Source organism: Petaurus breviceps, unplaced genomic scaffold (assembly GCF_028583685.1).
Source record: "Petaurus breviceps papuanus isolate PSGF00001 unplaced genomic scaffold, PetGlider_PUasm1.0 90750, whole genome shotgun sequence".
Taxonomy (NCBI): domain Eukaryota; kingdom Metazoa; phylum Chordata; class Mammalia; order Diprotodontia; family Petauridae; genus Petaurus; species Petaurus breviceps.
This window is the reverse complement of record NW_027187335.1, coordinates 10,238,789-10,259,129: the sequence shown is the minus strand read 5'-3', so window position 1 is coordinate 10,259,129 and position 20,341 is coordinate 10,238,789. Positions and strand designations below refer to the sequence as shown.

The window sequence follows — 20,341 nt, the reverse complement described above, 5'->3', positions numbered from 1 at the left end:
ACAATCTGCCAGAGCCTCTTTTTTTATCTGAAAAAATGGCATTTTTTTATATTGAATTAGACCTGTGATACTTGGAATAAGGAACTCCCAGGGAAGTAACTCCCAGAAGCACCTCTTCTGTAATTTATTCTTAGAGTTGCCTGAAACACTGAGAAGTTAAATGCCTAACCTAAGGTTGCATGGCCAGTATACGTCAAAGGTAGAACTTGAACTCAGGTCTTCCTGACTCTAAGACCAGCTCTCTCTCCATTATGCCAATATTACCTCTTACAAAATAGAGATAATGATATCTATATTACCTAAACACTCACAGGGCTGTTAAGAGGCTCAAGGAAGATAAGGCACATACATATATACATACATACATGCATATATACATGTATAAAACTTTGTAAATCAAAAATCACCATAGAAACATTAGCTATATTATTAATATAGTGCTTACCATGTGCCAGGCAGGGCAGCTAGGTGGCACAGTGGATAGAGTGCCAGAAGAGATTAATAAAATTGAAATTAAGAAAACTACTGAACTCATAAATAAAACTAAGAGCTGGTTTTATGAAAAAAAAACCCAATAAAATAGATATAAATCTAACCACAAAATAAACAAGAAAGAAATTAAGGAGATGAATAAAATTTTAGAAAAGTTAGATACGGTAGACCTCTGGAGAAAACTGAATGGGATAGAAAGGAATATACTTTTTTCTTGGTATATGGCACCTACACAAAAATTGACCATGTTCTAGGTAATAAAAACCTCACAGTCCAGTGCAGAAAGGCAGAAATATTAAAAGCATCCTTTTCGTATCATGATGCAATAAAAATTACATGTAATAAAGGGCCATGAAAAGATAAACTAAACATTAATTGGAAACTAAATAATCTAATCCTAAAGAATGAGTGGCCAAACAGCAAATCATAGAAACAATTGGTAACTTCATCCAAGAGAATGAAAATAATGAAATAACATACCAAGACTTAAGGGATGCAGTGAAAGTGGGTTCTTAGGGGAAGTTTTATATCTCTAAATGCTTGTATGAATAGAGAAAGAAGAGATCAATGAATTGGGTATGCAACTAAAAAAAAAACCTAGAAAAAGAACAAATTAAAAATCCCCAACTAAATACCAAATTAGAAATTCTGAAAACAAAAGGAGAGATTAATAAAATTGAAATTAAGACAGTGCCAGGCCTGGAATCCAGAAGACCTGAGTTCAAATCTAGCTTCACACACTTACTAGCTATATGACTGTCAAAGTTTCCATATCTGTAAAATGGAGATAATAATAGCATCTACTTCCTTGTGAAGATCAAATAAGAATATTTGTAAACAGCTTAGTACAATGTCTAGCTTGTATTAGTAGGCAGGTAATAATAAGCTTAATTAATAATAATGGGCTTAATTGATGCTTGTACCCTTCTCCATAATAGCTAGTTGGCCCCAGGTCTCAACTTTGTCTCACATCTGCTTTTTGGTAGATGGGCAGTGACTCTGCAGACAGCCAGTTAGTACTAAAAAAAGACCCCAGGATTATGTACATATAATCATTCCCCCCCAGATCCCTTCCCTACTATGTACTATCCCCCCTCAAGCAAGGGATGAGATACCCCCCTCATGCCCTCCACACTGCCTTCCTTCAGGCTTCCCTTTTAGACTTAGTCTAACTTGACTTCTCCTGTACAAACATGTTGTGGGGTATGTGAACAAGCATGTATGTGACCCACCCCATTAATGTGATCATATTAATAACATAACTCCAGTTCCACTCTCTTGTTGTGAGGATTCCCCTCACTTTTTTTTTGCTGCTTTGTCATCCGTCCGTCTTCACCTCTCTAAAACATGAGGTCACTTTAGTAGACACTGGGCACTCCCCGTTGCCCAGTTTAGTGGAGTCATTTAACTATTCCAAGCCTCAGTTTCCTCATCTGTGCAATGAAGGGGATGGACTCAGTCTCTTCTGCCTCTTCATCTATAAGCCTATGAGTATGAGCACAAATGCCTTTGTTAGAAAAGAAACCTTTGTTAGAAAAGAGGCAAGGATCAGATGAGAGAAAAAAACTTCCTGACAGCCTGGGCATTGATCCACAGGGAACATTTTTCCCTGGAGACTTAAAGGAAAGAGAAGATTTTTTCAGATGGATGTTCAGATAGCTAGATGGTACAATGGGTAGAGCACTGGGCCTGGAGTCAGAAGTCTCAGGAAGACCTGAGTTCAGATCCAGCCTTGGATATTTTGTGTAACCTTGGGCGAGTCACAATCTCTGCTTCCTTAATTGTAATATGCTAACCTACCTCTCAAGGTTGTTTTATGGATCAAATGAGATATTTGAAAAGTGATTAGCACAGTGTCTGGCACACAGTAGGCACTCTATAAATGGTAGTTTTATAATTATCATTATTATATACAGGTTGGAATAGTATCCTGGGATAATCTTCCTACTCTGAGTTTCCTGGGGAGATCAGAGGAGATTGTTGCTATCTTTGCAAGATTTCCTGCTCCTTTGCCTGAGTTTCTAGATGCTGCAAATTCAGCTTAAGCCCTTTGCCAACACTTCTCCACCTTTCCACCCTGTAAATCAGCCCCATTTCTGTACACAATTTGTCACTCCCTAGCCAAAATCTTCATTAGTTGGGGGTGAGGTCAGCCAGCAGAGAGAGGAGACCTGGCTCTCTTACAAGTACTAGTGACTCATCCAAGTTGAGAGACAGAAGAGAAATGCACTCTTAAGCAGGTGGGGAAAGAGCTGCTTCAGAGACTGAAGAGATTCTTTTTTCATGGTCAGGATTCAGCGGCCAAGGTCAAAGGTTGGGGTGGCAGATCCAGAGTCCCATGGTCTTATCCCTACTGCTGTAGCTGTCATGTATGGCACACATGTGTATACATACACACATACACACACAGGGGGGGCCACAGCTCTGATAAACTTCACTTGTATTTCTCTATATATTATGATTTCAGGGGTCTTCAAATACCTTCCTCTATAGGTCTAGTGACATATGCAATTTCTTTAAGAGGGAACCCAGTCTTCATTCCATAGTGAGAGAGGAGACTTAAAGAAAAATACCTAAGGCAGTTGACTTTCTCTTATTTAGACTAAAGTATAAATGGCTAGCATTCAGTCTTTACTAGAAAGTAGGTTTTGATCAGAGAAAGGAAAGAATATCAGAATATTGATCAATTAATCAACAAACATTTATTAAGCAATTATTATGTGCTAGGCATTGTACTGGGGGGTTCAAAGACCAAAGCAAAACAGTCTCCACCTTCAAGGAGTTTACATTCTAATGGGAAAAGGATTGACTTGTCCCAAGAACGATCTTTCTGATTTCACGATTTTGCTGAGGGTCAGTATTTGTCACTGGGACTCAGCTTTCATGTTGCTCTTTCCATGATATTTCCCCCTTTTGAATATATGCTCCTTGAAAATAGGGATTGTGGGCTCCCCCCCTCCATATCTGTAGTACTTAGTATATTGCCTGGCACAAAAGCATAATAAATGTTTGTTGGCTGACTAATTGATTGTTCCCATGCCCCAGCCAAGTGAATTGCAGGATGACAGTGAAGCAAGCAAGTATGGATGGGAGAGACATATTGTCATTTGGAAAGTAGAGGTCAAAGAGTCAGGACTGTGGATTATTGCACTGATATTGGAAGTAGAGAAGGGGCTTGACCAGAAGGCACTGGGGTATATCTTGAGACTCCCTGTCCTTCCCCAGTGTGGGGCAGAGGCAGCTTGTGTGCCTAGCCAGGGCCCTGCTCCGGAAGAGTCGTATCCTGGTGTTGGATGAGGCCACAGCAGCCATTGATCTGGAGACAGACAACCTCATTCAGGCCACCATTCGGACCCAGTTTGAGGGATGTACAGTGTTGACCATCGCCCACAGGCTCAACACCATCATGGACTATACCAGGTGAGAGGCACATGGCAATATTTTAGATTCTATAACTCAATTCATGGTAATATTGAGAATTATGTGGGCAAATGAAGAAAACAAGACACTATTACTTTGGGTAAAGGGAGGGGGTACAGATTCTTAAAGGGGCTCCCATCTGTTATCATCATATATCCATCTACATTTATTGAGTATCAACTATGTAAGAGACCTGCAAAGAATATAAAGGATGTATACAATTTATACAAGTTGCACATTGGAAATTTGCAGTTTCATCCTTTTTGGATCATACTATGTTATAGAAATGCTTGTATTATTCCTTAAATTAAAAAAAAAAAGAATCTATACAAAAATGCAGACTCTGCCCTTAGATAGTTTTCATGCACTTTGGAAAGACAGGACATATACATGAAAAGATAAATTACAGTGTAATGTACTCATTATGTTAAGTGCCCAATGAGTAATATAGACAAGTGATACAGGAATTCAGAGGAAACAGCAGCCGTTGTGGGCTGTTTGGGAAGGTTGGGTGGGACTTGAACTGAGCCTTGAGAAGATGGTTAATGGGGGTGGGGGTGGGGGTAAGGGAAGGCTACACATGCTCCCACTTGCACACAGACACACACATACATGTCTATATATATGCATTTATATATGTGAATGTGTCTGTGTGCTAAGCACAGATAAGGAAACTGCAACAGAAGTTAAGTGACTTGTCCAGAGTCACATAGCTAGGACATACACACACACGTATGTATATACACATAATAGGTTTATTATGTGTGTATGTATGTGTGAACATTATGTATGTATATGTAATACTTTTTTTTTTGCTGGATGCCACCCCTCTCCCTCATCCCTACCTCTGCAAGAGATAACTCAGAGCCCCTCTCTTACTCCAACCCTTGGATCCACTGCCCATTTCCCAATAATGAATGAAAAAAATGAATAAGCATTTAAGTGATTGGTTACTATGTGCCAAGTTCTGAGTTAAGTACTGGAAATGCAAATATAAAAATGAAGATAATCCATGCTCTCCGAGAGCTTACAAAACACAAAAGGGAGTGGTGGCCAGTGAGGGGCATTTTGGTTCAGAAAGTTACAAAATTGGTGAGGGCATAGGCGAAGATATTGATACACCCCATCCAGGAACAATAGCAGGGTATGTGATCATGGTTCTTGGTTCCAGACGTGGGGGTGGGTGGAAGAAGGTTACCACTGGGGAAAGGGGAGGAGGGGAAAGAGAGAGACAAGGTAGCAGGAGGAAATGGCTTGAGAATCAGGAGTGAAGGAAAGTATGGTGGGGGGACCCATTGCCCTGCCATTCATGTCTGAGGGCCTTGAGGTCTTGTCATCTGTGGCCCCTACTTTGCCTGGAAGACCCTCAGTACCTCCTGGTTTTTCCATCTGCCATGAAACTGACCCCTCCTCTATATAGTCTGACCCAATTAGAATGTTAGCTCCTTGAGGAACAGGGTCTGTCTCTCTTTTCTGTATGTAGCCTCAGAATTTACTGCAGTGCTGGGCATATAATAAACATTTATAATAATGCTTTTCCCCATTACTATTATGGCAAGGAGAGAAGAATGTGAGCAAAGGTTTGAAGGCAAGAATATTCACTGTTACCAGTTTCCGGCTATGGGTTCTTGTAGGAAAGTGATTGTTCTGGGCTTTCCTTAGGATAGGAAACAAGGATCCTTCGCTCTCCACAGGCAATGACTTTCTTTGGGCCAGCAGAGGAACCCCAAAGAACATGGAGTCCCTTGGCCAGCCTGGGCTGTACATAAGGGGTGGCCATTAGAAGAAGCAGAGCAGTGGGGTGAGCCTTGAGGGCAAGGCAACTTCTAGAAGAGTTGGGGCTCATGGGATCATAGATTTTTTAACTGGAAGGGACCTATAATCTGATCTCATTTTACAGAGGAGAAAATAGAGGCCCAGAGAGATTTAAGTGGCTAATCCAAAGTCACATAGGAAAGCAGGGGCTTAGTCAAGTCTTCATAGTCAAGAACCAGCCTTTTCCTCACTGTACCGTACTGCCGCAGATATCATTTTAATTCCCCTTACTTGGGCAGGGGGAACCTATATCCTTCTGGGTCAAGATGAGGCTTGGTGGTAGTGGAGAAAGTGGAATCTCCTTTACAGAGAAGCACATCCTTCCAGAGAATTAAGATAACAGGGATGTGCATCTGACTAAATGGGGAACCATATTCAGAGTCTCTTCCTTACCCCTCCCTAAGAAAGAAACAAAAGCCACAGCTCAGGATTCTTCTCCCCCAAAGAGATGGAGAGCAGCAGAGCAGGGCCCCCCTTGGGGAAATAAAGGAAGACCAGAAATTGCAGATCCTCTCTCTTCTTTCCCTCCCTGCTCCCCCACCACAGGGCCCACCCCCACCCCAGCTGGCTTTTCCTCTGGCCTGGGCTCAGGGCACAGGTGGACAGTGGCAATCAGCCTGAATTGGGCCTGGCTCTTTTTCCCCAGGCAGCTTCATTGTGAGCAAGGATGTCATTCATCTGGCTGAGGCAGAACAAAGCTGGCTAGAAGCTGGGAGAATAAGAGAACACAGCAGCCAGGCTGGGAAGAATAGCAGGAGACAGGGGGGCGGAGGGATCGCCCCGTGGGTGTTTTGGTGAACTTTGCCGCTGCCTCTGGGATCACAGCCACAACTCCCCATCTAGTTATAGAGATGACCCCTGCGGCCTCCCCTGCACACGCCGTCAGCTTGGCCTCATGCTGCAGCCGGGCTCCCTCCCTGTGGTGAAGAAGAAGAAACTGTTTGGGCTTCGTTAGCAATCCCTCCGCCTTTGTATGTGCACTTTTAGAAAGAAAGAGGACTCAAAGCAATGAAGGGCTGGGGTTTGCAGCTACCGACCCGGGCAGCCTCTCCCCATCCCCTGTGGTACCATGTGACTGTTCAGAGAGGAGCCGGGCAGGGAGAGGACTCATTAGGCAAGATTGCAGCTGCTAAGCGGGCAGAGATGAATCAGGCCTTGTGTTTTATCCCTGAAATCACCCCATTTACAGGGAAAGAAAAAGGATCTATAAAGTACGCACGCGCACAGGATGTATATTCTCCACCTTGCTTTCTATGCAGGGAAATGATGTATGTTATCTTTTCTCCAGCCCAGTGTGGTCCCCCAAAGGCAGGTGGGCAAGGGGGAAGGTTTCTTTATTTTCCACCCAGTGGGATTTGGAGGATTTGGCTATTGATAAGCATCTGACTTTTCCTTTCTCTGGCACAGGGTCCTGGTTTTGGACAAAGGGACAATAGCAGAATTTGATTCTCCAACAAATCTCATCATGGCCAGAGGCATCTTCTATGGGATGGCCAAAGATGCTGGACTTGCCTAAATGGACTCTCCACATTTTTTTCTGATTATTCCTGGCTTCCCTTTACAGGGGAAAATAATACAGTGGACCTTTTAAAAAAAATTTTTTTTTAAAGAATACTGTGCAAAGAATTGCAGAACTCGAAAGCAAAAAGAGAACTTGATAGTTCATTTAATCCAATCCCCTTGCTTTAAAGGGAAGCAGTTTGGTACTGTAGAAAATGACAGACTGGGCGCCGGAAGATTCAGATCCTAACACTAGAACCTGTGGCAAGTTACTTCATGTGGAAATGGGGCCTGCCCACAATGACAGTCTCTTACTGGCAATGCCAAAGTTAGAATACAGGTCTCTTCGTTCCCAATCCTGTGCTCTTTTCACAGCACTGCTCCTTCAATATCAACTTGAATTGGAATGACGCTTTAGCCACCACAAAACTCAGCCCCAAATCTGTATTCTCAAATTTTCTATACAAAAGTATATAAAAATAAAATCTAGAATGATACCCTTGCAGGTCCCAAAACCTACCCCTAAAAAATCCTTTTTTTTCTCATATTTTCTATACAAAGGTATTTAAAAATAAATCTTTTATACTGGGAAGAATATCAAGCCCAAAAACATACTTTGGCACCTGTAGGTAGACCTCAGGTCCTACACTTTGGTATAATGACATGAAGCCATTAAAGCTGGAGTACTGATGAAATAAAGGATATATGGTAACCACCCGTTTCTCGTGTGTGTGTGTGTGTGTGTGTGTGTGTGTGTGTGTGTGTGTGTGTGTGTGTGTGTGTGTGTGTTTATAAGGGTTCAAGAGGAGAGTAAACACATTTACCTGATGCGTTTGCTTCCAGTGTCTGGAAAATTCAAATGCTGAGCCTTTTGGCTTCCATGACTACCCAGGTGAAAAGCATTTGCTTTTGCTAATTGTGTAGATTCTGATAAAAAGGTAACAAGGGCCCTTTTATCTACCTGGAATCTAGAATGTAAGAACTGGGGAAAACTGACTCTGGGGTTAAAGGGCCCTAAGAATTCCTACATTCATCCTCTTAAGACCAGCTAGCAACTCTTTTCAGTGAGGCTGGGAGTTGTGGGGGTTTTGTTAATATGCTCCCCCCACAAGGCCTGAGAACAGAGTAGGTGTGGTTGATTCTGTCTGGCTCTGTGTGAAGCCTACATAACCTTCCTTCTTGTTTCTAGAAGCCAAATGTGGTACAGATGTGCTGATACCTCTGTCTATACAATTTAACAATCCCAGGCTAGTAAACAAGGTGTCAGAGCTGCAAATTAAATCCCAAATCTTTAAGCAGGGGAATCAAAACAGGTTTAGCTTCTTTGGGGCAAAGTTCGCTTCAAGTGCCAAGCTTGTGAAACGAAACAAATCTCTTTTGTTATTTAAGGCTTAGTTGCTTTTTTTTCTGGGGGTGGGTGGGAGTGTTGGGTGGGTGGAGGGAGTCATCTCTCTATATCGCATGTCTTTTCTTCTCAATATGTTATGACTTCTTTGCTTCTGGGTTTGCTTTAATTTGCCTTGAGTGGGTTTGTAGCTGGTATATAGATACCTTCTTTGATCTAGTTTTCCCACATACTTTGGGTCAGTCTCTGTTGCAGGACCATTTGTTAAAAGGTTAATCACATTTTTTTTGGCAGGCTGCTTCTTTTCAGATCTTTATGGGCGCAGGGCAGTCTTCCATTCTTATGATAAAACAACTATGTGAGCACACATGCCCAAATTATTCTGCCTCTAGTTGGTGCTAAGAAAAGGTCTCAGTGATACATTCTGATTTATTAGGCCAATTTGGAATAAGGCCTGTTTTTTGAGGCTCTGGCTTCCTTAAAACAACATAAATTCTGCATCTTTCCTAAAGAACTGAAGGTGTAAGTTTGCTCCTCCTTTCCTGTCCTTGGAGGCCTCTGCTCTTATTGGTGCTGTGACAGAAGCTGATAGCTGGAGACAGTCTCTGTTCTAGAATTTAAATGTGATTATCACAAAATTTGGTTAAGCAGCAATGACTTCTATATTTTGAGTGCTTGATTGCTCTGAGGAAATAAAGGATTCTGCTATGGACTGTGAAAAGGACACTAAATAAAATGTCCATCTCTGGATGACAATGACAACATGGTTGTAGCAGAAGGTCCAGGAGTAGAAAACGTCTATTATTCCAAAGATTCTTTCCCCTGAGACTTTACCCTAGTTTATAGATGTTGTGGTATTGTAGTAAAAACTAGGAATGAAATAATCCAGACTTCAGGCAGTTAATATTTAATTTTTTTTAGTTAATATTTAATTTTAATAATACTTGTTATGTTTAAATAGCAATGCATGAAAAAAAAACCTTCAGATGTTTATACATGGTGTGAACACATGCTTTAATTATGCAGTTGGGGGAGATTCACAGTTAACAAAGCTAAAAAAAATCCTTGTTATAAATTACACAAAGCATATAAAAATATTTCTCTGAATGCATAGATTAAGACATTAAACTCACCTACCAGCAACTGTGCATTATAATTCAGATGCTAAATGTGAGTTTCAACCAACTGACCAGACATAGTTTTAGGAAGAAGATAAGTTTAGGGCAAGTCTACACCAGGTCAATAATTCAACTCTGAGTCCCCAAGTCCCTTTGTTTTGACTTTATTTTCAGAGCTGACTGAAGACAGAAATAGTCTGAGAACTACCCTGGGTTGTGTCTAACTTGCTACGTTGGAGAGACATATCCAGCCACCAACTACTATCACATGTGACTAGAAGAGTTTTATTCTAAGTAGGTTCAAGGTGAGGTCATGGTAGGCTTACTTCCTCTGATAGAGGCCTGGCCTTCATCATATCAGTACAATGGTAAATCTTTTTTCCAAAGCAAACAAAAAATGGTTGGTACTTCTGAGCAAATTCACTTTCCAGTTGGCTGAAGCATAAGGAAGGCCTCTACCTTAAACCACTTAGGTGAAAGTAGGTAAGTAATAAATAAGCTTCATTTTACTATATAAACACCTAGTACAAGGGTAAGTCACAATCAGTAATTTGGTAGAACAAGAATAAAGTTGCAAAACAGATTGACACTGGATTAAGCTGGCCTTGAAAAACACCTCAACCCAGCTTCAGCATTTAGGTAGCAGCAGGAGGCCATTACCTCAGGACAACATTCTATTCCACTGACATCTTTTGTACATTCTCACTAAATTGTAGTGTTCCAATAAAATTAAGTTAACACAGTTAGGAAGTTAAGTTTCTTTGGAAACTATAGGCACTATGGGGAAAAAGCTTCCTAAGACAGCAGGGATGCCACTCAACAGCTGGCTTCCTGTCCCCCACCATCTTGTTTGTTTAAGTGTGCTAATTCTTCTTTCTGAAGTTAAGCTGTTAGTTTAATTAAACAAGACAGTAACTTTTCTTTAGCACTAAAGACACCGGAAGGAAAAAAGAACCTTGAATTAATTCATTAAAAAAATTCTTATGCCATGCACAAGAGTTTAATCAGTTTTTCTCAATTAACTTATTCCAGAAAGTCATATGAGGCTTACAATTGGCTTTAAGTAGAAAAACACAGAACTCAAAGACCCAACATAATTTGCTTACAAAAGCAACAGAGAATTTCAAGTTGCATAGAAATCCTAATAATTTTAAAATAAACTTTATCTTTGATATAAAAATAAAGATGCTAACCCCTTTTCTGCTATGTTTTTCACAATAGCCTTCAAAATAGCAACAGAACAACCTTAAAATTGCTTTTCAATTCTAATGGAAAGTGAAGGTGGAGACCCTGGGACTGCAGCATTTGGGCTCTTTTTACATGTTAAAATTAAGCATGTTGATGACAGTAATTGCTTCAAGGAGTAAAAAAATCTGGTTACTCTTTTAGGAAGCATTAGAGAGACCTCTAGTGACCACTAAGAAGTTAATGCAGATATACCTATTTTCTAGGCAATGAGTTTCATACTGTGAACAGATAAGCAGTCATGAATGGGTTCTTACAAAGGAAAACAGGAGGGAAGCTATTTTGGTTGACAGCATATTTACAACTAGGGTATGTTACTGTGGCCTTAAATACCTTTAACCTGAGTTAACATTTACGAATACATTGCCTTATAGCTGCAAGTCACATAAATTCGTCTATCTGGTACCGGTATTTGCCCCCAACATACTGAAGCTTTGAAACTGTCCTTAGCCAGATATATTTTTTCAGGCTATTATTCCCCACTCCATTTAGCTTATACTAAATGGGAGCTGTGTGCATTCACCACCAGGAAAAGAGCATTTCCTTTCATCAAGGCAGCATTTAAGAATTTGGTTTAAGAACAGGCTCCACCCTCTGCCCTTTCGACAGGGGGCTCTTTCATTTTGCAGATAAAACATACTCTATAAAGAAACCTTTAGCTTTTGTCTCTCTGGGCAACTTTTCAGGGATTTGAAGCTTTAAGCATGGAGTTTGTGCACCAACAGACAAGGAAGAGCAGCACCACTGCTTATGGGTTGGGGGTTTCTACTTGGTCAGAACAGGTTAAGTATTCTGCTCTGCAATTGTCATTGACAGCTATAGGGCAGAACTGCGTTAGTATGCACTATGCTGTGGTACCCATGGTCCTCTCAGGTAACTGCAGAATTTTAGGGCATTAGCCTTGATTTTTAGATCAATGGTTTGTCCTTGGACAGGAACTGACATGTGCCATCCCAATACTCAGTGGTAAGGATCCCTGATGCCGTTAGTAAGTCAGTTTTGAAGCTCTCCTATTATAACAAGGCCTTTCAGTCAGAGTTGATGCAGCATTTCTGAATAGAAAGTTATTTTCGTTTATCATTAGAACCAGTTCCAGCTCTTGGAAATCTTGAAGGCGGGCAACATCTTTGTCCTAAAACAAAAATTAGTAGCAATGAATAATGGAGGATCCTTTTGCTTCTATATGTATGTACAATGTCCTACATTATACCCACACTTTGGCACCTGCTAAATCTCAGAAACACTGGCAGTGGTCAAAGTTAAAAGAAACACACAAGCCAGTTGAGGGAGCAGCCCAGGATTATATATAGGTATATATTAATAACAGTATCTAGAAAATGCTCAAAGGTTTGCAAAGTGCTTTGCATGCTTTATAATTAGATCCTCACAGCAGTGCTGTCATTATCCTCATTTTATAAATGAGAGAAGTGACTTAGAGAGGTGAAGGAATTTCATTTGTCCAGGGTCACACAGTTAGTAAGTGTCTGACATAGGATTCAAACTCAGGTCTTTCTGATTCCAAGCCTCACTCCATCCACTGCACCACTGTGAGTAGATCAGCTCTGAGTTCCCTGTTAAGTAGGAAATCCAGAGAACCAAAAAGTCCTGGTGGTTATATGCAGATCTTAATATACTTTATATATTTTATTTTAAAATTTATTTATTTTTAGTTTTCAACATTCATTTCCACAAGATTTTGAGTTACAATTTTTTCCCCGTTTTTCCCCTACCCCCACCCCAAAATAGCAAGCCTGTTGAATACCCCTTCTCTCAATCTGTTCTCTCATATCCTCCCCCATCACCCAACTTTCTAGTAGGGCAAGATGGATTTCTATACCCCAGTGCCTGTACATCTTATTTCCCAGTTGCATGTAAAAAAACAAAAATAAAATTTTAAACATTTGTTTTTAAAACTTTTTTTTGAGTTCCAGATAAATGTATCCTTGTTTGTTTGTTTGTTTTTTCTTTTTGGAGGGGAGAACGCAAGGCAATTGGGGTTAAGTGACTTGCCTAAGGTCACACAACTAGTAAGTGTTAAGTGTCTGAGGCGGAATTTGAACTCAGATCCTCCTGACTTCAGGGCCGGTGTTCTATTCACTGTACCACCTAGATGCCCCCTTTTTATATGTTTTAAATTAGATACTTTAGAAGAGGGCACTGAAGGCATGCATTATGAGGGTAGCTAAAAACAAAGGACTATTAGGACAGATTCAGGTGAATAGCTAATTCAGAATATTCTCTTTCATGTCTTCAGGAATGATAGACTCTATCTCTAGGCTTGATAAACAGAAAAAGAATTTAGAGAAATTCAGTTGTGCTCGTTTTCTACCCTGTATTCCTTTATCTAAGTTTCAAATAAAGCCCAACAGGAACTGGGGTATGTTAATGCAGCATTTTGACTTCCAAATAAATAAGGCAAAAAAACCCGAAGTCCTCCTACTCGACTCCATGTTCTTACCTTTCTTAACAGAGTATTTGGTAACTTTCTGATCTTCTCCACTTGTTCTGGATTAACTCCCAGTTCACAGCAACTCACTCTGAGCAGTTCCTGGTAGGTGAGTTCTTGTCGATCAAGTTCAATCTCAATGAAGTCATTTTCTCGAATAGACGGATTTTGAATTCTCACCTTGAGTACCAGCTCTAAAAAAAAGGTAATTTTTAAAAAGCAAAATAAATTGCTTTCTTTAAGAAATCCAACTCACTGAAGTACTCTTTTTGTTCTATCCCATTTAATTTCATATCTTTCCCAGATCAAAGTTCTGCTCCTAAGGTTTTGCAGTGTAGTGTTATAACTCACCACCATGGAAAACAAATTTCTGATTTCCCATCCTAGCTTGAACTTGTCACGACTTATGCCCTAAAATATGGATCCTAATTAAAGTAGCGGAAAACAATTATCCTGTTTTTACAACACGTATGTGAATTGCTTTTCTGAAAATTTCTTTTTATGAAGCCCTAGTGCCCAGGAATTCCAGAATAATGGGGAAAAGAATTTCATTAGCATACTTCCATGCTTTTCTATGGCCAAATCTGTATCACACTGAATGAAATGGTATGCCCTAAAAGTATCAACTATCACTATATAAATCTGAGCTTTTGTCTTAGATATCAGAAAGGGCAAGGCTGATTTCACTGCTAGAGAGTCTCTCACTGGTCAATGAAAGCTTAGAAACGGGTGTAAGAACTGTGTTATAAAAGGGTAGGAGGAATTAGGAGAGAAGGTAGGTAAAAGGCTAGTGTGCTAGCTGGTTACTAAGTTTAAGCAATTCACACAGAAGCTATCAGCAAGAATGTGTCAAACCTCAAAATGATGAGTCATTAAAAAAAACGATAATTTTGCTACGTAAAATCTCACCTCAGACTAACAGCACAGAACTATAAATACAGATCCTTTTTAAGTGCTCTTCTTAGAGACTTTGGTCTTCTCCCCTCTGTATCCCATTAAACTGGGGTATAATTTTATAAAAACTCAAGACAGCTACTTGTATTTGTTTTCTCATAGCTATGTAGTACCCTCATAGTACACTGTACCATCATTAGCAGCAAACTTGGTACTTCACAAAGAAGATGAAACACAGGGCCTGTACTATATCTGGTCCCAAGGGCAGATCTGCTAACACGTTACCTTGCATATTAAATGGAAAAGCTCCAGTGAAGAAAAATGGCTGGAATGCTGGTGCTGGTCCTGTAAAAGTCCCATTCTGTTGATCCAGAGACACTGGTGGCTTGGGGGTGACAGGAGAGAACAGGGAGCGATTGTGACTCACAGGTGGTTGACAAACAGGACCAGGTTTTATGCTTTCTGGTTTTCTAAAAATGGTAGAGGGAACAGACATATCCCCATTCTGGAGTAGTGCCAAGGAAGTATGGTCATGTGAAAAGGACCCTAGTCGGGGTGTTTCGCCAGGTGGCACCACGGGAAGCAAGTGATCAGATGGAGGTGATGAAGGAGGTGTGGAGGATCTCCCATTTTGCAGTTGAGCTGAACCATCTGGTGTGGTGGTATATGTAAAAGGGAAGGGTGGGTTAGCCAAATAATTGGGAACAAAGGGCAGTTCTGAATCTTTCTTCAGCTCTGGAAGGTCATCGTCATCATCTTCCACTGAAAAGGAGAAAAACTGTTAGGAAGCTAGCAGGAATAGGAACATGACAAATACTTTGACCAATGATTAATTACTAACATTAGAAGAATTTTCCCCCCATATTGAGTTTGCTGAGTGTGAATCATGAAATCAAACTATGAATTTGGAACTTTAGTGGGGCTCAATAATCCTACTCCTTCCCTTATCAGCTTTCTACCTCATTCTCCACAGTGTTTGCTCCAAATCTTTTCTTTCCTGAGATCTCAGCCCAAACCATTCCTCCACAGTTGCAACAGATGACCTGGCCTCCTACTTCACTGAGAAGACTGAGTCCATCTGGCACAAGATCCTTAGTTGCACATTCCTCAAAACTTCTTAGCATCATCTTTCACACTTTTGTCCCTCCCACTAGTCACAGAAAAATTCTCTCTACTCCTCAGCAGAACTAAGCCCTCTGAGCCCTTTGTACCCAAATGAATCCTGATCCAACAAGATCCCATGGAGGCCAGCCTGGCAAGAATGACAACCCCTGCCCCATTGCTTTCCCTTTACCTCCTCCCCAACCACAGCGGTCCAGAGCACATGTGGCAGCTAAGAGGGGAAGAGGGATACTACTGTTTCTTGGATGAGCTGGGAGTCACCAAGGAGTCTTCCAGTGAGATGAAGAACCGCCAGGCCCTACCATCTACCCTGCCACTATTCTCTCTAGCCCCTGGATATATATCATCTGACTGATGGTATACACTTCCTTTCTATTCATCCTAAATCTGACCTCTTCATAGAGTCTGTCTTGCTTTTTCCTATTTGTATCCCCAGCTCTTAGCAAAATGCTTGGCACATAGTAATCACTTAATAAATTTTTTTTGTTAATTTATCATCCATTCCTTCAGGACCTTGTTCTAGCAGTCACATCCTCTCTCACGTATCTTCAATTTCTCTCTTTTCATTCACTCCTCATTTGATTACACTTACTGAGGTCTTCCCAATTTTAAAAAATCCTTCCTTTGACTTCATTCAATTCCCATCTTATCTTTCAGCTCCCCTTTACTGACAAAGCTCTTTAAAAGTCATCTGCAGTGAACATCTCTTTATCTTCTTACCCACTCTCTCCTTATTTGCTTTCCATGGCTTTCTATCTCCACACTGTATTGAAAATGCTTTCTCCAAGATTCCCTACTTCTAATCATCAAATCCAATGACTCTTCTTCAGTCCTTAACCTCCATTACTTACTATTGTATACACTTGCCCTTCCCTCTTGGTTACTGCACTTGGTTTTCTTCCAACCTATCCCTATCAGATTGCTCCTCCTCTTGTGCTCACCACCCGTTCACTGTCTTTTCAGACCTCTAACATAGGTACATCTTAAGGGTCTGTCCTCAACACTTTTCTTTTACACTTAACAATCTCGTTCTCTTCCATGACTTCAGCTACTATATCTAGACAGAAGACTATTCTTTGTCTTCACAGTCACATCTAAACTCCACTATTGACCTGCCTGCCTTAGCTTCACTATTCTCTCTTGAAAATTTTAACCCTTTAGTTAACCAGTTTAAATGCATGCTGTCCTTCAGCTTTGAGTTCTTGCCTCATCATCTGACTGCTGTTCTTCCCATTATGTACTTCCACTATGATTACTCCCACCCTTTCCGTCTCTGCTCCTTCTCCAATGCTATGGAATTCAGCCAAAGGAAGTTATGCAAAGATAGTGACTGGAGTCACTAGAACTTTGTTTTCCAATCTCAACAGGCCCCTCACCTCTGCATGACAATCCCTTCACTCTTCTTAGCTGACAGTTCAAATATTCCCTTGTGCAGCCCTCCCAATTGCCTCTCAGTAAAGGGCTTCACCTCACAGTTCTTCAACGTTATCCCTCATTCTCTCCTCTTTGTCCTGGCCACAGAAGATAAGCTGGTCCTTCTCCTTCTCCCTGCCCATGTCTATCCCTCCACTTGTGCCCCAGATGCTAGTCTCCTCTTGTTCCCTTTTTCTAAATCTTCTTTCTCCTTAATTTTAACCTCTCCATATGTCACTGGCTCCTCCCCTGCTTCTTATAAACAAGTCAATTTCTCCCCCATCCTTAAAGAACCTTAAGTTCATTCAATCATCCCCTCAGGTAAAATCCTATTTCTGTCCCCCCCTTCCTTTCAAGGCCAAATTCCTAAAAAAAAAAAAAAAAAAGCTCTGTTGCCTCTACTTTCTCACCTCCTCTTTAAATCTGGCTTTCATCTCTACCACTTGACTGAAATTGTGCTCTCCCAAGTCACCAATGATCTCTTTATTACTTAATCCCATGTCCTATTCTAGTACTCGTCCATCTTGACCTCTTTCTGATGTTTTGGTTTTCTTTTAAATACTATTTTTTTTCAATTAACAATCTGGTTTTTTTTCTCCCTCTCACCTCCTTCCTCTATTGGAAAAACAACAACAACAACAAAAAACAAACCCCTTGTAAGAAAACGTGAATATACAAGCAAAACAAATGTCCATGTTGGCCATATCCAAAAATACACCTCCTCATCCTGAATCCATCAGGTGATAAGTGTTATGCTCTGTCACTGGTCCTATGTCATTCCACAGCTCAAAGGTCTCAAGTCTTTCAAAGCTGCCTTTATAATGTTGCTGTTACTGATTCTGCTAATTTCACTCTGTATTAGTTCATGTAAACTTTCTCAGGCTTCTCAGAATCCATCCTTTTCATTATTTCTTATTATAGTACTTATACTATTAACTTGGTGCATAGCTTGGTCGTATATTGAAGATGCCAAGGTCATCCACTGCATCCTGTGCCATTTGCAGTCATCTTGACTTCTGTCTTGCCTCTGGACTTCAATGACTCAGGAAGAAAAAGTGAGACTTTGCACAACTTTGCTTCCCTTAAATCCATTTCACATGCAAGTCAAGATAACATTCCCATGATGTTACTGGTCCTCTTCAAAAACAAAGGATGACCAACATAGTACAACAGTATTCTGTCACATTTACACACCATAATTTGTTCAGTCATTCCAAGATGTATGATCACCCCCTCAGATTCCCATTCTTTGCCACCTCAAAAGGAGCTATATATTTTTACATCCTTAAAATCTGCTTTGCTTAGGATTAATCCCTCTCTTAATCCTCTAAGTGCCCTCCCCCCCCTTTTCTCTATTTCCTTCTTAAGTGAAATGTATTTCTGTACCCAACACTGTGTGTGTGTGTGTGTATGTGCTACTCCCTCTTTTGACCAGTTCAGATGGAAAGTGAGGTTGTAAGTTCCAATGGCTTTCCTACACCATCTCCTTGTATATATAGATGTCTACTTAAACACTCTGATTATATGAGATAATTTTTCCTTACTCTCTAGTAGACTCCTCTTCTCTCTTTCCATTCTTTTCTTATGATCATCAAGATATGACAGAACCACTTCAAGGCCTTGTCTAATGAGACCCTCTATGACCTCTAATGCTCTGATGCTCGGGATAAGAGGGGACACATGTATTATCTCCCCATATCTGAATGTAAGTAGTTTATCTTTGTTTAGTACTTTATCATTATTCATCAATATTTACTTTTTAATGTTTTTCTTCATTCCTGTGTTTGTAATTCTAAGTTATTCTGCAGCTCTGCTTTCATGTTCTCCCACTCACTCTGCCCCCCCTCTTCCCTAACTAAGAGCACAAGAAAAACAAGACCCATTACACACATGTATAGTCAATTAAAGCAAGTTCCACTTTGGTCATGTCCACAAAAAAAGTTGTCTTATGCTGCATTCACCTCTTTCTGAAGGTAGATAAAATGTTTCATCATTAGTCCTGAATCCTGAATGGTCATTGCTCTGATAAGAGTTGAGCATAATGATATTCCTTCACATTCATACCTTGTTTTACCCACTCCCTAATTTACACTATCCCCTTAGATTCCCACTCTTCGCCACCTAAAAAAGAGCTATATTTTTAGGATTTGTTTTACTTAGAACTAATCCTTCCCTTGATCTACCTTCCTTCTAGTTCCCCATCTCCTTTCCCTCCTATTTCTCTGTTGAGTTAAATATATTTCTGTACCCAAAGGGGTGTGTGTTTTCTTCCTTCTTTTGACCAGTTTGGATGAAAAGTGAGGTTCCAGTGGTAGCTGCTCCTACTCCCTCCCCAGAGTTTGTATAGCTATATGGCTACTTGTGCACTCTGATTATGTGAGAGAAATTACCCCAACCTTTCTTTTTCTTCCCCTCACCTTCAATGTATTACTATTCCCCTTTCATTACATTCTTTTCTTAAGATCACCAAGATATAAAAGAACTACTCCCAGGCCTTGTCTAACTAGACTCCCTCTATGACCCCTGATGATGACAGGGTTCAGAGGGAACACATCTATCACCCTTCCATTTTTTAATATAAGTTGTTTATCCTTGTTTGGTCTTTTATCACTGTTCATTCATGTTGACCTTTTTATGCCTTTCTTTATTAGTGTGCTTGAGCTTCAGAGTTTCTACACTAACCTGGTCTTTTCATCAGGAATGCTCTGAAGTCCTCTATTTCATTAAAGATCTATTCACCACTTCCCCAGCCTCTGTAGCATTAAATTCAAGTTTGCTGAGTAAGTTGTCCTTGAGTATATCCAAATATTATTTGCCTGCTGGAATATCATATTCCAAGTTCTCCACTCTTTTATAGTGATGGCTGCTAAATCATGTTTGAACCAGGATACATACAGCTCCTTGGTATTTGAATTCTTTTTTTCTGGCTGCTTGTAGTATTCTTCCTTTGACCTGGAAGTTCTCAATTTTGCCTTTGATGTTCCCAGGAGTTGTTTTTCTTTTTTTTTCTTTCAGAGACTGACAAATGGATTCTTTCTATTTTCACTTAGCCCTCTGGTTCTAAGAGATTCAGGCATTTAAAAAAAAAAAAAGATTTCTTGAAGGAGGATGTCTAGGCTCTTGTTTTGGTGAAGACATTCAGATAGTCTGATGATTCTTAAAATTTTTTTCTTCAGTCTGATTTCCAGAGTTGTTTTTGCTGCTAATGAGATACCTTATATTTTCTTCCATTTTTCCTAGTCTTTTGACTTTGTTTTAATATTTCTTCTTGTCTCATCAAGTCATTGGCTTCTATTTGGTCCATTCTGATTTTCAGGGATTTTTACTGTTTAGAGGCAAAGTTCTGTATGGCTTGTTTCAAGCTGCTAATTCCTTTTCCAATTCTTTCTTCCATAGTTCTCGATTCTTACTTTTTTCCTCAAGTCCTTTATTTCATTTAGAAAAACTTTTTAAAAAATATTTTAAAAATTCTTCCTTCATCTCCTCTAGCTGAGTTTGTGCCCAAGCTGTGTTTTCCTCTGAAGCTTTGCT

At 40.2% G+C, this 20,341-nt stretch overlaps 3 protein-coding genes across 4 annotated transcripts in view; 1 reads left to right on the top strand and 2 right to left on the bottom strand.

The window, feature by feature from the left end:
* Positions 1-7,944, top strand: part of ABCC3 (ATP binding cassette subfamily C member 3) — a 73,232-nt gene extending 65,288 nt beyond the window's left edge. Inside the window, exons 30-31 of the mRNA XM_069067533.1 lie at positions 3,718-3,912; positions 7,135-7,944. Of these exons, the coding sequence (XP_068923634.1) occupies positions 3,718-3,912; positions 7,135-7,243 (304 nt within the window). The 3' untranslated portion in view covers positions 7,244-7,944. The remainder of the gene's footprint in view (positions 1-3,717; positions 3,913-7,134) is intronic.
* MRPL27 (mitochondrial ribosomal protein L27) overlaps positions 1-20,341 on the bottom strand; it is a 477,291-nt gene that overhangs the window by 418,904 nt on the left and 38,046 nt on the right. The window lies entirely within an intron of this gene.
* ANKRD40 (ankyrin repeat domain 40) overlaps positions 9,479-20,341 on the bottom strand; it is a 28,774-nt gene continuing 17,911 nt past the window's right edge. Inside the window, exons 3-5 of one of the 2 annotated variants that reach the window (XM_069067522.1) lie at positions 14,561-15,037; positions 13,521-13,575; positions 9,479-9,704 (exon numbers count right to left, since the gene is read on the bottom strand). In XM_069067522.1, the coding sequence (XP_068923623.1) occupies positions 9,641-9,704; positions 13,521-13,575; positions 14,561-15,037 (596 nt within the window). In that variant the 3' untranslated portion in view covers positions 9,479-9,640. Of the gene's footprint in view, positions 12,068-13,393; positions 13,576-14,560; positions 15,038-20,341 lie in introns of both variants that reach the window. The other variant, XM_069067521.1, reaches the window with a different exon arrangement.